At 34.5% G+C, this 15,923-nt stretch overlaps 1 protein-coding gene across 3 annotated transcripts in view; it reads left to right on the top strand.

Annotated features, from left to right (window-relative positions):
• The window catches only part of RAB28 (RAB28, member RAS oncogene family), a 62,715-nt gene extending 47,180 nt beyond the window's left edge, over positions 1 to 15,535 (top strand). Inside the window, exons 5-8 of one of the 3 annotated variants that reach the window (XR_009207901.1) lie at positions 5,880 to 5,983; positions 8,726 to 8,803; positions 12,691 to 12,913; positions 13,867 to 13,907. Coding sequence is in view for 2 of the 3 variants with exons in the window: in XM_040065663.2 (XP_039921597.1) it covers positions 5,880 to 5,983; positions 8,726 to 8,803; positions 13,867 to 13,959 (275 nt within the window). In the remaining variant the exon portion in view is untranslated. Of the gene's footprint in view, positions 1 to 5,879; positions 5,984 to 8,725; positions 8,804 to 12,690; positions 12,914 to 13,866; positions 13,965 to 14,853 lie in introns of those variants that run through there. The other 2 variants (XM_040065663.2, XM_040065662.2) reach the window with 2 other exon arrangements.
• Positions 15,536 to 15,923: the final 388 nt, after the last annotated feature.

The following is a 15,923-nucleotide window of genomic DNA, read 5'->3' as shown; positions in this document are numbered from 1 at the left end:
TACATATGGGTTAGAAAGTGGATAGGTTATCACTGGTATAATCATTGAAAACAGCTTACAGTTTGCAAGTGTAATCTCACGATCCAGGGGAAATGCCAATAAACTAATTAACACCCAGACTTGCTTCACATGCATTATACTCAGTTGTCCATACTATCCTCAGCAAGTACTGTCACTAGTTTCTCAGCTGCTTGGAACTATGTGTACAAGTTACCTTTCTGTGTTTCTTCCAGAATTGCCTGAAAGGAAGATTCATGCAAAATGGATGTTTTCCTACTTAAAAAACCCCTCTAATTTTACATGGAGCTCTTCTCCAGTGGTGTTATGAAAGAAGAGACTGGCAGTCCTGGGGGAAAGAGAGATAAATGAAATGAGTAGCAGCCTTTACATTCTGCACAAAATGACGCTCTGTTGTCTTTTTAGAGTATGTGCAGTTATTTGCTTATATGGTTTTGAAAGATTATAAAACCAGAACATTCATCATTCTTCTGACTGATGATATATATTTCAAAGTACTTCCTGGCTTTATCTTTGCACCTGTTGTATTGGGTAAATTGTTACATGTATTTTATTATTGCCTTAATTTTAAGACAATGCAGTTCTGCAATTTGATATCACACTTTTTTCCTCACAGCAAACTCTGGTGAGCCTATTATATTGGTCCTATCTCCTGGATTTTAGAGAAGCAGTTGAGTTAAAGTAGTGTTTAAGCTGCTACACCAGATATGGTGTAGTGGAATGGAGATGATACAAGTCCATGTGGCTGACTGCAGGCCATTTTTTAACGTAGGGAATGATGCAAACAGCTAAATAGTGGAAGAGAAAAAAACCCCTTGACATTAATATATTTACCATTAGTGGTTTCAGAGTCAAAAGCAGCAGAACTATTCAATCAAGATGGAATTGCTGCTGAATGGCTGGGTGTGGGTAGATTGTAAAACATTCATTTGTGTTTTATATAGTACTTGTTAAGGTTTTTCCATTCCCTTGCCACAGCCAAATAAACTAAAATTTCAGTGACTTACTCTTAATTTCTCAAGTAAATTCATATAGACTTTTGACTTTGAAGAACAATTTATGCTGTCTTGAGTGTTTCCTCAGAATTTTTTAATCATAGGATAGATATGTTGCCTTGCTGTATTTTAAAGTATGGTTTCCTTTTCCATTTTGATTTAGCACTGACCATGAGATTATAATTGATGTATAAGAGCAATTTGAAGGGTAGTTACTGAAAATCCTTTTATAGATCACCTGAAGATTTAACCTAATCAAACCTCTCTAGTTATAATTTAAAATTATTATTTTGTCCTTACCTTCTTTGAAATGTCACTTGCTCTCCACAGAGGTGGCCACAGTAGTGTTTACATCTTTTCCCTTTCCTAAATTCTGCAGTGTTTTTACCTTTTTGTTGTTGTTGTTTGTTTGGTTGTTTATTTATTTGTTTTTCCCTGTGCTGGTTTTGGCTGGGATAGAATTGGTTTTCTTCCAAGAAGTCTTCAGGAATGTCTTAGAGGGAGTATCCTTGAGATTTCTGTGGGAGTTCAGTGCTTTTCTCCTAGATTCTGTTTTCTCTTTTCACTTCACTAGATCTCTGTTTAATCTCACCTATAAATCAAAATGGAACTCCCAGGAATTCATGTGAAGCAAGCATTTTACTAAGTCTTACCTACTTTTGCTACAGCAGATGTTGATCTATGCTTGCTCAGTCTTTAAGAAGAGATTTTCACTTGGATCTGTTTGCCTTGCTGAGAGCTGTGTCTGTATTCCCAAAGTTTCTAATCTGTTTTTGTTGTTCTAATATCTTTATGGGATATCTGTACATACAGATGTGTATCAACCTGTTGTGGAACAGCAGTTTATCTTGATAGTGTAATTGAAATGACTCTTCATACTAGACAAGCTTAAAGATGAATGTCATATTTTAGAGAATCAACAAGATGGGCTCTTCAGAGGATAATCAAGGCAATGGAGATAAGTGTTGGAGAATATCTAGAAGCCATGTATTTTTTGTAGTTGTCACTTGAGGCTTTTAGTGTGTATTTCAGGCATAAAAATAAGCAAAACTGCAACAGCCTATATTGTAGATGCCTTTTCTTTGAAAGGGACTTTGAATACACTTTGGAGGCTGATGAGTTCCCTTTTTCTGTCCCCATCAGGCTAATCAGGGAAAAAAATTCTGTGACCTGTATCTTCCACTCTTTCTCCCATTGCTCATGATGTCCCTCTGCTTCTCCTGATACAAGTTTTCATGTAGTTTATTTAAGTATTCCATTTAACGAAAATATATTAAGTGGTTCCATTCTAGCCAGGGTATTAGCAATGTACTCCATTGACTATTGCTTTGGTAATTTATACTTCTAACTGCCTTTTCTCCCCGTTGATCCCATTTTTAAGACATTTAGAATTTTTGAAATGATAGATCAAAGAAGTACCCTCACTGCATTCTCCAAAGTTTACACATCTTGGGCTTGCCTAGCTTTTCATGATCAGAAAACATACTTTAATGCAGATAGGGGAGTTTGTATTCAAGCCCTTGACCAAAAATATTGGTTTGTAACGTTTGTGTGCTGTAGAGAGTCACTGTTTGCAAATAGTTAAATCTCTCTTTACTTTTCAAACTTGTGTCTTGTGCTCTTTTGTCTCCTTTATACATCCCATTGTGAATCTCTAGCCATCAGTTTATATTCTCCTTGGTAAAAATGAATTCATTTTGCTCTGCTGTTACTGTCTTTCTCATTCCCTAAAGATGAGGAGGACGATTGTACCATCTGGCACATAAACTTCACTTTGGGCCTTTCTCTAAATGTTTGTGTTTGATGTGTGGCCAAATCTTGTGGATTCCTTCTCTGAGACCTTTGTTAGATATGGCCTAGCATAGCCATTAGCAGAGTTAAAATGTTCTCATTTTGTATCTAAATTTCAATAATTCCTTTTTCTTGGCCATTGCTATGTTATCTAGTAATTTAGAATATTCTGCAAGATCATTTTACTGGTTTATAAAATCAAACTATATTTATGTATCTTATTTGCTTTCTTTCGATCCAAAACTTATTTGTCTTTGCTGTTAAACTTTTCATGGCCTAAGTGCACTCTCATATCATTCTTCATCCCAAGATACCTATTCCTGCTGTTAATTGGCTTATCATATGAGCTCACATTGGCAGCTGTTAGTTTTCTTTCTATAAAGTCCCTGCATTCCTTATGAACATCTTTTTTAGAAAATAATTTTTCTCCTCCAAAGCTCTTCTTAAAGTCATTTTGCTGTGATGGCTAAATAAAAGCTGGACAAGACTTGTCTCCTGGTGTGCTAAGAATTCTGCCTGTTGCGCTGACCAATGTCAGATGCTAAAGAAAAAGGTCTGTAGGGTACATGTTCACTGCTTTTAGCTGATCTTCAGTAATTTATGATTATATGCTTGACCTGTGGGCAATGCAAAGGGACTGGACTTAGGATCATTGCCCTTCATTGACTTCAAACTGCAGTTATGGGTAGTTAAATATTGATTAACACTTGAAACTCTTCTTATACTAAAAATGTGCCCTTTTTCACCAAGGGCTAATGTAACATGAATCACCTGTCATTTTCTGTGGGCTCTGAATGTACACACGGACAGTCACCTGGCAGTTCCCTGGCATGGCAGTGCCTGTACAGTTCTGAGCAGACAGCCCAAAATTCAGGAGGCAGAAAGCAAAATACTTGTGACTGGGGAGAAGGACTGAGAAGCACACAAAGATGGAAAAGTAATTGCACCTTGATTTTTCACTTTCAGGCTGTTTGTTTCTATGATCTTGTGTGCTTTAATTTCTCTTCTGTAGTAAAGCATATACTCCACTGACCATGTATTATTATTGCTATTTCTTCATAGAAAATAAGAGGCATTTGAGAATGATTTCCAATATCCCCGTGGCATTTTCTTCCTGGAAATTATCAACCTTTTAGCCTGTTGTTTTCTTTGTACACTCTCTATTCTTTCCTTCCTGGGAGAGTTTGAAAGAGATTGTAACTAGTGAACTTGTTTTTAAGTATTTATGTAAGCATGTTGTGGTATTTTAAAGGAATATAGTGCAAATGCTGTCTATCTGTCTATCTATCTATCTATTTAGTTGTATTGTAATTGTGTGTAGATTTTTGGAGTTCAGGTATAATCAGAGAAATATAATGAGTGAAATCTGGAGCTGGGGTTAAAGTTCCTTTAAAAGTTCTTGAAATGAAAATAAAGAAAATACATTTTTATTTTTCCCAAAAGAGTAATCTCACTGTTGTTTTTTCCAAGCTGCACTTAAAACTAATATGTGAAGCATAAAAACAATAGTTAATAATGAAATGTTTTAGGTAGTATGCTATGTTTTATTCTTAAAGGCATTTCAAAAGAGTCTTATCTTTTATCTTGGTAGTTATTTTTCAGAGAAAAAAAATTAAATGCATGAGAATTTAACAAAATTGTTATTGACTTTGGGTTTTATTTTAGTAAATGTATTTGTTCTTCCCTTTTTAATGAAACTTTATTATATAGTGGATGTTTAGCATTATGGAAAAACTCTACTAGAAACATTAGTGTTAATAGCTTAGTATTTTAGTCCTTCACAAATTAATGCCTGTGGTAACTGGATGATTTTAGGCCTGTTCTTACAAACAAGGCCTTACTGATGTGCAAGGAACAGTAATACGTGTCAAAAACTCCACATTAACCAAGGTAAGCAGTATAAATGGGGTGTAGGAATCCCCAGTTAGGCTAAAAATCTCCAAGAGAAAATCTCAAGAGCCTACAAATTAAAGACCTCCAATATAATTTAAAAATAAAGCCTTTTATGTAGTAGGAGAGCATTTTTTTCAGTTGATAATCAAATAACACTATTATACAGGCTTACTAGATTTGCAAATTTACAAGTTTTTACAAGCCAGTTGGGTCTCTTCCTCAGGAAATCAGTTGAAGTTTTTTTTTCCTGTATTAACTCAAAGAGCCTGCTTGTCCTTAAATCCTTCTGAATATATTTGCCTTATAATTTGACTACATTGAGTCAACACCCTTATAGGAACTGTAATGCAATAAAAAAAAAAGAGAAACTGTTCAATATAGTTTCCAATTACCCTAGGATCAGATTGGAGAAGTTGGAATGTACACAATAAAACCTGCACAAGACTTGGGTTCTGTGAGATTTTGGAAGCAACTGGTGCTTTTCAGCATAAAATACCATTTGAAAGCTTTACTCTGCTTCCAATGGTTGTAAGGTGATAAAAATGAAAATATGTGTGTGTTTTGAAATATGCATTTTACTTTTTAAAATTTTCTGAACCACACCTTTGTGGAATTGAAAGCCTCATATGTAAGTAACTAAGCATCACTGCTTTTACTAGGTCAAATTTTTATTATAGTAAATGTTTTTGCTTTGCCGTGTTCTGCAATAAAATTCTATATAACTTATTTACATTTTTACTTTGGAAAAATATGTAAATTCAGATGTGATTGGTGAATTTATTTTTTAAACTCTTCAGGTTACACTGGAATCCCCAATATGCATCTTGCTTGCAAACAGAATATAGAATATTGGTTCTGTCTTATTTTAGTATGTAGCTAGCAGTAGAGTTATTAAAAAGTATTTGAGTGCATCCAGAAATAAATTTGTACTTTGAGATATGAATTTGTTGCATTTGGCCATAAAATTTTAATTGTGATTTTATTTTAGCTTTGCTAATAAAATTAGTCTGCTGTAATCCATTGCTTTTATTTTAGCAAATGGTTATAGAGAGAAAGAAACTTGCATTTGCATACACCTGTAAAGAAAAATATATCTGATGTGTTTCCAGTGAATAATTTCTAAGTTGGGTAACTAAATGGGCTCCAGTCTAATAATATTTCATTTCTTCAACTTCTTTTTAGTTGACTTGGAGCATATGCGCACAGTGAAAGCTGACAAGCACCAGCGATTTTGTCAGGAAAACAATTTCAGTAGCCATTTTGTGTCAGCCAAGACAGGAGATTCTGTAAGTAAGAAAAAACCCCCAAAATTGTAGATGTCTGTTGTTTTTTTCCAAGATGCAGCAGTTTTATTATAATTCACATAACAAATTGTTGACAATCCAGGGTGCTGCATGCCATCTTTTGCCTCCCTTAGTTGCATGAAAAGTAGATCTTTGTATGAGTGCATATTATTCTTATTAAATTACAGTGGTTTCTCATCTGATTTTCAGTTTGAGGTACAAATTTTAATGGAAATGGTCTGGCTTATACATCAGCGTGAGAACTGAGACCAGCTAAATCTCTGTTTGCTGTCAGCCTGTAGTTAAATGTATTTCTTCATTCCAGGTGGAGTTTCATCCATAGACCATCAATATTGAAATTTCCAATGATTGGGAAATAATGTGTCAAGATCCTGTTGCAATAAAAGATTTTATTTTAATATGGGTCCTGGGCCATGAGAGACATTCCCTTTGCAAGTCCATTGAAATTTGAACACTTTGGCATTTGTACCAGATGCTTTGCAGAGTACATTTTTGAAGAATCTTTTGACTCTGAGCTAACTGGGTTATTTGTTTTAGTTGGAAGCGTATGAAAGAAAAGATTCTTTTTCAGTTGACACTATCAGTCAAAACGTATTGTTTTGCTTGATTTCTGTCTCAAGCCTAATGAGTTTGTCATTCCCATAAAACAGTCTTGTATCTGTCTCCTTAATATTACTGTTGACAAGAAAGTTTACTTTATTTTTATGTTACTGAATAATAAGACCATGTTCAAGTACATGGAAATATAGTCCACAAATGGAATCACTTTGATGAATCTTGTGCAATGAACTGCCTAATTTTGTAAGATAATAGTTTTTCTGTAAAGTCTAACAATACTGCAGTTACAAATGCAGTGAGTCCTGATCCTCTTTACAGCTGAAGTCCTTTTGTTTTGTTTTGTTTTGTTTAAAGTGTGATAATATAGGCTTTTTATGCTAAAAACAGAAAAAAACCCCATAATACTACACTTAGTAAAATGTGCATCTGATATTGATGTATTATTTTCTCAGGGAGACCACCAAAATGAGTTCATTTTATAATTGATATATTTATCATTGCTAATTATGTCAGAATCTTTATTGCAGCTGTCATTAATTACATCAGCATTCCACTATATGTACTGATTGTACTTTTCATAGCTTACTGTTTAAAAACAAAAGTACATCTAAATTTGTCTAGAAAATGTTAACAGGAAATCTCGGCCTAAATATCTACTAACAAAAGAGGAGGTTTCAATAGTTCATTTTTAGTTTCAATATAAATTTGAGCCCTTTCTCTGTTGCTACACAGTGATCATTCAGAAGATGGAGTGCTTATCCCAGACAGCGTATTAAGAACAGGCCATCCATTGCTATTGTGAATATAGACTAGAGGAGACTTCCTCAGATTTGTTTTGTTTGCATCAGATCTTTTTGACAGACTTGTTTGCAAAAGATGATCTTGTGTACGTAGAAAATTCTGAAAGTTGTCTCAGGATCAAAAAAATTTCATGAAAGACTTTTAGTAGAACTAACTGTGTTACTGTCCATCAAATCACATGGCATTGCACATATGCTTGATTTTTTTGCAGAGTGTTCTCAGGGCAGGTGATGTAGCTCTGAGCACCTGAGAGCTTGATGTGGATTAAACTAGGTCTCTGAGCCTCAGAATCTCTGTTCAGTATATCCTTTCTTGTTGTGCAGAAATTGGTAGAAAAGACCCAGTGCTACCCCAAGGAATTAGAGAAAGAGCAATTGTTTTGGAAGCTACCACACTTTGTTGGTTGTGCCACTAATTTGTTTCTGGTTTCCATCTTGGATGTTAGAAGAGATTGTGTAAATAGTATTTTCTTAGTTTTCACTGAAAATGACTGGGAGCATGTATGTAGATCTTTTTACCTTGTGTGTGGCAGCTGCGTGATGCAAACCAATGTTTGTTAGGAATTTAGATGGTGAGCTCAGACGAACAGCTCTGCAGATAAAATGAAACATGTAGCTTGGCAATACAGTGTTCAGCAGCAGTGCACACTTAAGCTGCTCCTCTTGAACATGACATATTCTTTAATCACATTTAAAATGCAATTTTACCTAAACAGTGAGATAGGTGTACTGTCTTGAGATGAATTACAGGAATTATTTAAGACAGCACTGCCGCCCAGTATTATGTGTTAAACCATGTCCAAAGTCTTAATTCTGCCAGGCTGCTGCTGCAGTCTGTACAACATCCTGCTCGTTCCTCGATACTTCTATTCAGTGTATGTATTGTAAGATTCTTCAGAACTCTTTCATACTTTTTGGGCATAATTGGTAAAGATTTTGGTGATGTCGATGCACAGTTCTGTTATTCTCAGTTTTAGAAACCTACATCTCTTATGTCACAATACACTGGTAATACATTTTTGTGCTAAACATTAGTGAATACCCTTATTCATATTTTATAGCACCGAGAGTACTATTTGAGAGGTGGGTTGTGTAAAAGCTTGTTTAAACTTAGGTCTCTGGAGGCAGAGTAGAAGTGTTGCTTAACAATCCAGAATACTGTTCATTCCTTGTACCATTGTTGAGTTATTTTCTCAAATTTTTAAACAAAATAGAAAGTACCAGATGAGGTTATTTTCAGATCTGTTTTGCACAGGTCATAATTTTTGTATATCATTGTTTACTGTTCAAGAATGGTTTGATATTTGAAAGAACCTCAAGGATGTCTGTTTTTAATCATTTAAATGCCATTTATTTTTTTCCATAGGTCTTCCTGTGTTTTCAGAGAATTGCTGCTGACATACTTGGCATCAAATTAAACAAAGCAGAATTGGAACAATCGCAGGTGATTTTCCACAAATACATGGATATTTTTAGTATTTTATTTAATATTAAAAGTGATCTTGTGGATTTATAACTGTTCCTTAAATCAGCCTTCATCTGTTGTTCTGAAGATAATAAATTTCACAACAGTTTTTTTGAAATATGATAATTCCTTATTTATCCGTCATGATCAACTCTCTGAAACAAGAAAAAAATGTTCAAGAATGAACAAAAAACTTTAGTTCTAAGGAAGTTTGTTTAAAAATAGTGCTTAAGATTAGTTTATAAATTAAATATGTAGCATGGAAGATATTCGTGATATTATATACATGGGTTTAAACTGAAAAATTTTTCTACAACCTAGTTTCAGAAATCTCAAAAAGAAAGATTATACTACTGAGGCCACCCTATGTAATGACATTTGAGATTACAATTATTTAAGTGTACTTAGTGAACCCAAATGTTGCTATTCTAGTACTGTAATACCCTGGAACTGCTTTTCAATACCAGTGTTAAACAAGTACCACAAAATAAGTCAATAAGTTTATTTAAAATAAATGGCAAAGCATTTCTTATGTACAGCCTGGTCCCCTTCTTTTTGAAATATACAATAAATATGTAATTTCTGAAAGTGCTTTACCACAGCAGTGTTTGCAGTCTGTGTTGAAGTGGTTAACTAGAAAACTGTATTGCAAACAGTAAAATTGTAAAATGTACTTACAGAGTGTACTTAACAAGCAGATTAGTTTTAAAAAGCTGTCATTTATAGGCAGAGAAATACTAAGTGTGTCTTTTAAATGTTCTTTTACTACTAATGTACCATCCATCTGTTATTTTGAGCTCCATGACTATTTGCCTATAAATAATTGAGCACATAGAGTTCTTCCATTTTTCTTTGGTTGTTTAGCTAGTACTGGAATATCAGTCCTAGGCCTCTCTGTGCTGTGAGTGGTGTAATTCAGGTGTAAGATTGTAGAAAGGCATGCAAATACCTTAAATTTAAAGGAAACTGGTAGTAGGGTTATACAGAAAATTGTGTTGTTCTAAAGAAAGGGTCTGTTTTCAGGTTGGTTTTAGGTTGTTTTTAAAGTAAAAGTTCCATATAGCCCCAATTCAAGAGTACATAACTTTCTATGTCAAATTGGTATCAGATTTAAATGGGCTTCCTTCTACTTTAGTATTGTAATTAGCTTTTAATTTTGTTGAGTATATCAATGGAATAGGGAATACATGGGTCAGACAACGCTGATATTACACAAGTTGCATTAGTAATAGTCTATAAATACTTAATTTGCATAAATTAAATACTGTGGCATACATTACTGTTGATGTGAATCCAGGCTCTAATTCTGAAAAAAAAAAAAGGTAAAAATATCTCTCAAAAACCACCACCAGCGACAAAAAATAAACAAAAGAAGAAACAAAACCAGTAAATTAATTTGGACAGAAAAGAAACTTCACCGTTGCCTTTCAGGCACAGCAGAAGTCACTATGTGGTGCAACACTGTGCATGTAACTAAAGAGTGTGAGCTCTTTGTTATCAGTAAAACCTTTGCTTCTTTTGAGAGTGTTATTTTGAAGGGGCTGTAAGAGTTTCCCCAATATAAGTCAGAAACCAATGAGAATTGTATTGGAATATCTGTTAGCTGTATCGTAAGGCTCGTTGTATGGAACCAAATATCCCCATCACTGCATAAGAATAGAAAAGGGAAAGTCTCTACATAATGTGGAGAGTGAAAACTTGAGCCTTTGTATCCTCAGGAAGATAAATTCTCTTGAGAGAAATACATTCGTCTGCAGTAGAAAAGCCTAATTGAGGTGATGTGTAGACGCTGTTTCCCAGAAGCCTGGAGCTGGTCTCTTGGCTGGAAGGAGGTGGTGTTAGAGGACCATGCCATTATTAGGTTTCTGTTTCAGCGCAGATTCTTGTATGACAGGTGCAGGTCCCTTCAGTGTGGTGGTGGTGGGAGTGTTTCCCTCTTCCATCTCTAAAATGGGCACGCATCTTCCTTAATTTGTGGGACAATTATATGATGTGTGTTCCTTAAAATTTTTAGGCATCAAATACTCTAGCTATAAAATTAGATAGTGGATAGACAGATGCTAGGTAAATGCTATAAAGAATCCAATAAATACAATACAATAGTAAATGTGACTCATCCATAAAATACACAGGTGTTGACTTGGATTTAATCTTTAATTAAGGAGTAAAAGCCACTGTAGTTTTTACAAATACGCACTATTTACACACGCAATTATATATTTGAGGTTTCCATATTTTGTGTAATGATATATTTCCTCATTTTGAAAACAGATAGTTCTTGCTTGAATCTGTTTGTCAGAGAGTATCAGCTATGTTCATTCAATCTAGGCTGTAAGAAAATACAAGGTTAAATACTGAATTTGTGTAAAATGCCAGTAGTCAAATGCTATATGTGTATTTTTTATTGTCTGGTATTGAGAATATGCTTTAAAATTATTTCTAGCACTTGATTTTGTGTCTAAAGATCTTATTTCTTGTGTTTAGATTGTTATTATCTTAGATGTGACTCATAGGTGGAAATAAGTAATAGGAATCCCAAACATTATTTTAATTTGTATGAATTTGTGGGGTTTGGCTGATGACTTTTGAGCTTTGATGACTGGCAGAACTGCAGAAGCTCTTGTGAAAAGTATGTGAAGTTCTTGGTTGCCTTCAAATTAGCAGCACGACTTCTGTTAATTAACTGCAAGAGCAAGCCTCAGAGATTGAATTATATTTACTCTGCATTGTTTCAGAAAACAGCTGCAGCAGTTTAAGATAATGATGCAGCCCAAGCTGTTTGCTACTGCCCTTTTTTTGGAATGTATTGCTCCCACATCAGAATCAGAAAATGGAAGGTGATCATGTGCTTTGGCCACATCAGGGTGAAGTTGAGCAGCTTAGCTTAAACTGCTGCTGAAAGTTGTTTTAAAGAGAAGCTGCCAGATTTTACGCTGAAGTGGATGAGGTGCAAGTACACATTACATTCCACCAGCTCTCCTTTGGCAGCAATGATGTCCAGCAGAGGAATAGGACAGACATTTGGGGGTGGTAAGTTTTTAAACCATCTCAGCTAGAGCTACTGAACCTTGTCTGTTAACATGCTGAGATGATTGTTAATCAAACCTTTATTTGGACAAAACTGTGGTAGAACAAAGAACTAGATTATTCTTCATGCGTGACTGGAAAGTAGAGCATGTTTTTTGAAATGAAACAGTTCCAAAATAAGAAAATTGCAGATTCTGACTTATTTTCAGTCCTCAAAATACTCACCCTTTTAAATTGCAAGGGTCTGATGAAATTTGAGGAAATAGCTCCTTTATTAATCAAATGTTTTTCTTTCTGTATTTTTTACTTTCAACTGTAGTGTAAAAACTGCATGGGGTACAGCTTTGTTTCTTGGCATTGGCAAGAGCTAGCATTTTTGTAAGTGATGTGTAGTTTTTTAGTTCAGATGTGCTGAACTAAATGCCAGTTCAGCAGACCAGTGTGTATGCGCCAGCTTTGTACAATAAAATGTTTGGCAGATAAGTGAGATCTGGAATACAGAGCACCTGGGCCAAGAAAGGTTATTTCTCATTATTGACAGTGATTTGAACCATGGCAATGATATGCTTGATGGAGAATCTGATGCAAAGAGGCCCAGGTTTTTAATTATCATGAAGTTAATAAAAGAAATGTTGCAATTATATTTTTAAACTCTTATTTGGATGAAATTCCATTAGAAAATCCAGGTCATTTATGATCATCAGTTTTTTGCTACAGTGTACCTAAGTATAGGTCACTAACCTGCCTGTGTTTACAGGATGGGATTTAGACCAGTGTTTGAGGAACAATTAATTGCCTACTGATTGCAGGACTTTTTTTTCTTTTTTTTTGCCCCTCAGGTCTAGTCAAAAGATTGGTATGAAGAAACTAGGTCCTGTGAGGTCAGATAACGCGGTTTAATGCTATAACTCCTACTACTGCCCTACATAGGATTTGGCAACCTTTCTCTTGATAACATCAGGCCAGGAGTCCAGTAAATCACAAGTGTTGTCCACTAGATAAGATAATATGAATGTGATCAATTAAGCTCAAGAAGAGTACTTCAGCAGCTAATAAATCCAGGTCCTTTACCAGCCTATTCAATTATTGTTGCTTGTTTGACATATAGGTTTTATTTACAGAGGCAATCTTTAATGTATACTGTTTATATTCCTGATCCAGTTTATATATTGTTTCCTTTAAAATACTAGAATTTAATTATTTATTAATTCATTTTAACCTTGCAAATCTATTTTAGGAATGTTGAGGTATTTAAGAAAAAATATTAAACTGGTTTAGGGTATCTTTCGTAGCAGACTTACCTCCTCTGCTGCTTCTTTGCTGAAATTGTTCCATGAATTTTACTTCCCTTTGCATGAACCCTTTATTAAAAATGAGAACCCTGTATCCATTACCTGTATTAATAATAATAAAAATGTTTTATTTGTTTAAGGGGAAAAATGGGAACCTTTTATTTTTAAATGAAGCAAAGAAAAATCAAAACTTAGAGCATTTTGACATGAGGTTGTTAATTTGGTCACTGCTTTTGGGTTATATATTTAGGTGTAATGTGATTGTTAAGTAATGGAAAAGATGCATGTGTACGGCAAATGCACTTGTTACAAGCTGATAATGTAGTATTTAATATTAAAGTATCTTTGACTTAAAGGAGGAATAGGCCACTGTCATCTTTTCTTCCACTGAATTCCCTGCCTTTTTATTCTGTCCCTTCTCTAGCTTTAATACATTTTTGCTGATTGCATGATTGAGCCTTTCACTTAGGTGCTTTGAAAGGGCATGTCCTGGAAAAAGCTTGAGAAGCAGCCCTGGTGCTGAGAGTACTGCTTTCAGCCAGACGTGTTGCTCTTATATCTGCCTAAGGCCTGAAAATGCACTTTCATTTTGCTTCTGCATAATCTTATGTTATCCATTCATTCTTTTCAACTACTGATTAATCTCTCCATTGTTTTCCTTCTCTTTTCTTTTTACATTCTTCTCCTTGCCCTCTATCCATCATGTTGATACATGGTTAACAGAATGTTGTCAGGGCAGAAGTAGTGAAATATCCTGAAGAAGATAACCAACATCATACTTCCAACTGTCAGAGCAAAGTCTGCTCAATGCAGTAGTTCAGGTATTGATTGAAAACTTGGTTTGTTTCTTTTTTATGAGCTGCATTGCTTTTACATGAACTAACAACTGTTAAAGTAAGTTCTTTTGGAAGATTGTGTTTTGTATATGTAAATACTTGTAATACTCAATTATTTTGGAACTCTGTGTACTATTAACTATATTGTGTTTCTAATAATCAGGTAGTTTGTGGAAACCTGGAAATGCTTCATGTTACTGTATTCAGTTCTGTACATTCAAAATATTTCATAGCTGTCTCAGATGGAAATGGATACAAAATTGTACATTTCTGCCTCCTCATGTAGGAGAGAACATCAGTCTTATCAAATGCTTTGTAAATAGAATGTGAATATCTGTTAGATCTGTATTAGAGAATAAATATAGTATGCAGAGCTTCTTTTTATGTTAATCTTTAGCCTAACAAAGCTTTTTAAAAATATGGCTGTATTTAAAATTTGCTTTGAATTCTGTCCATATTTTCTGATGAAATGCTTGGAGTAAAGACAAAAAGACAAACTTAGGTACAATTTCCAGTTACAATTTGGGCAGTTTTTATAAAAAAATTAATGACACAACTTTTGCAAATAAATTGTGTTTTATTACTCTCATACAGAACAGTTTTAGTAGAAGTAAAACTGTATTCTGCTTTAGTGAAAAAAATTATATTCCTTTTGTAGTGCTGTGATAATCTATCAAGGCACTTGCTTCTGCTTAGCATGAATAAACCTAGAATTATAATGAGAATTAGCACCTGGTAAGGCTTCCTGTAAGGTAGTGAAAAAAAAATGGTTTGTTTGTTATTTTTCCCTTTGTATTTCATAAAAATCTGTCGAATGGTTTGCCAGCATGAAGTTTGTATTTTCTGATTGTTACTGTGTTTTCTTTTATGACAGAGGGTGGTGAAGGCAGATATTGTCAACTACAGTCAGGAGCCTGTGACAAGAACCGTTAACCCTCCCAGAAGCTCCATGTGTGCACTTCAGTGACCACGCTGTTCTTCTCTGGTTTGAAACCATAGCACTCCCTCTGCCTTGACACAGGCTCTGGGATTACCAGGAACTTTGTTTTAACAGGGACCAACATAACAAAGCAATTAGAGGTTTCAGAAACATGTTGCACCATTGTCCATTAAGAAGCAGCAGGCAGTTTTTTGACTAGCCAAAATTCAAACATGAGACCACACACTTGAAATTTCACGGTCTATATTCTTTTAAGTTATATTTAAATGAAACTGTATAACTGTGTTTATGTTTCCTCCTCTCTATTTGAGTGATACCAGAATAAAAATGGATGAGGAAGCCCTGCAATCAAAATGCTTTTAAAGACATCACCGTGCAAGGGTATTTTGCCAAAGCATTTTTATTTTTTTTCTCCAGTTATTTGAACTAAAACTCAGCAAAATGTTACTTGGAAAAGCTGTTGTTGGAATAATTTTAAACGCGTAATATATATTTTATCTAGGGATAATTTTGAAAGTGTTCCATTAATATATATACAGTTAGCACAAAATGTATAAATTGTATCCAGTGAGAAACAGTGTTTGAAATAAAGCTGTTATTATAAAAATAGTTACTTTTCTGAAGTCTCAAATTGTTTCCATGGATGCTCTGAAAAATGCTGGTGTTTTTGTGTATTTTTATTACCACATCAGCTTTACTTTTTGCAGTAATAGATAGGCTTATATGTCTTTATGAATATGGATGAATCTCCGTCAACAGTTTGGTCTGTAAATGATGAATGATATATTCAACATGCATTAGAAACTGTTGATAGCATCAGTCACTTTAAATAACTAGCAGAATTACTTTTGGGCTGGTTCTCTTTTCTTTCGAATTTCAAGTAAATGACAAATAAAAAGCTGTGTGCTCTGTGATCTTCACACTTTTCCCCTGTTGCTTTTGTTGCAGTGCTCACAGTTCTCTGCTGGCACATCTGAACAGAAAGCTAAGGAGAGAGAAAAAAT

This window comes from Hirundo rustica, chromosome 5, assembly GCF_015227805.2.
Source record: "Hirundo rustica isolate bHirRus1 chromosome 5, bHirRus1.pri.v3, whole genome shotgun sequence".
Lineage (NCBI taxonomy): Eukaryota > Metazoa > Chordata > Aves > Passeriformes > Hirundinidae > Hirundo > Hirundo rustica.
The sequence above is the reverse complement of the archived record's forward strand: the minus strand, read 5'-3'. Positions and strand labels throughout refer to the sequence as shown.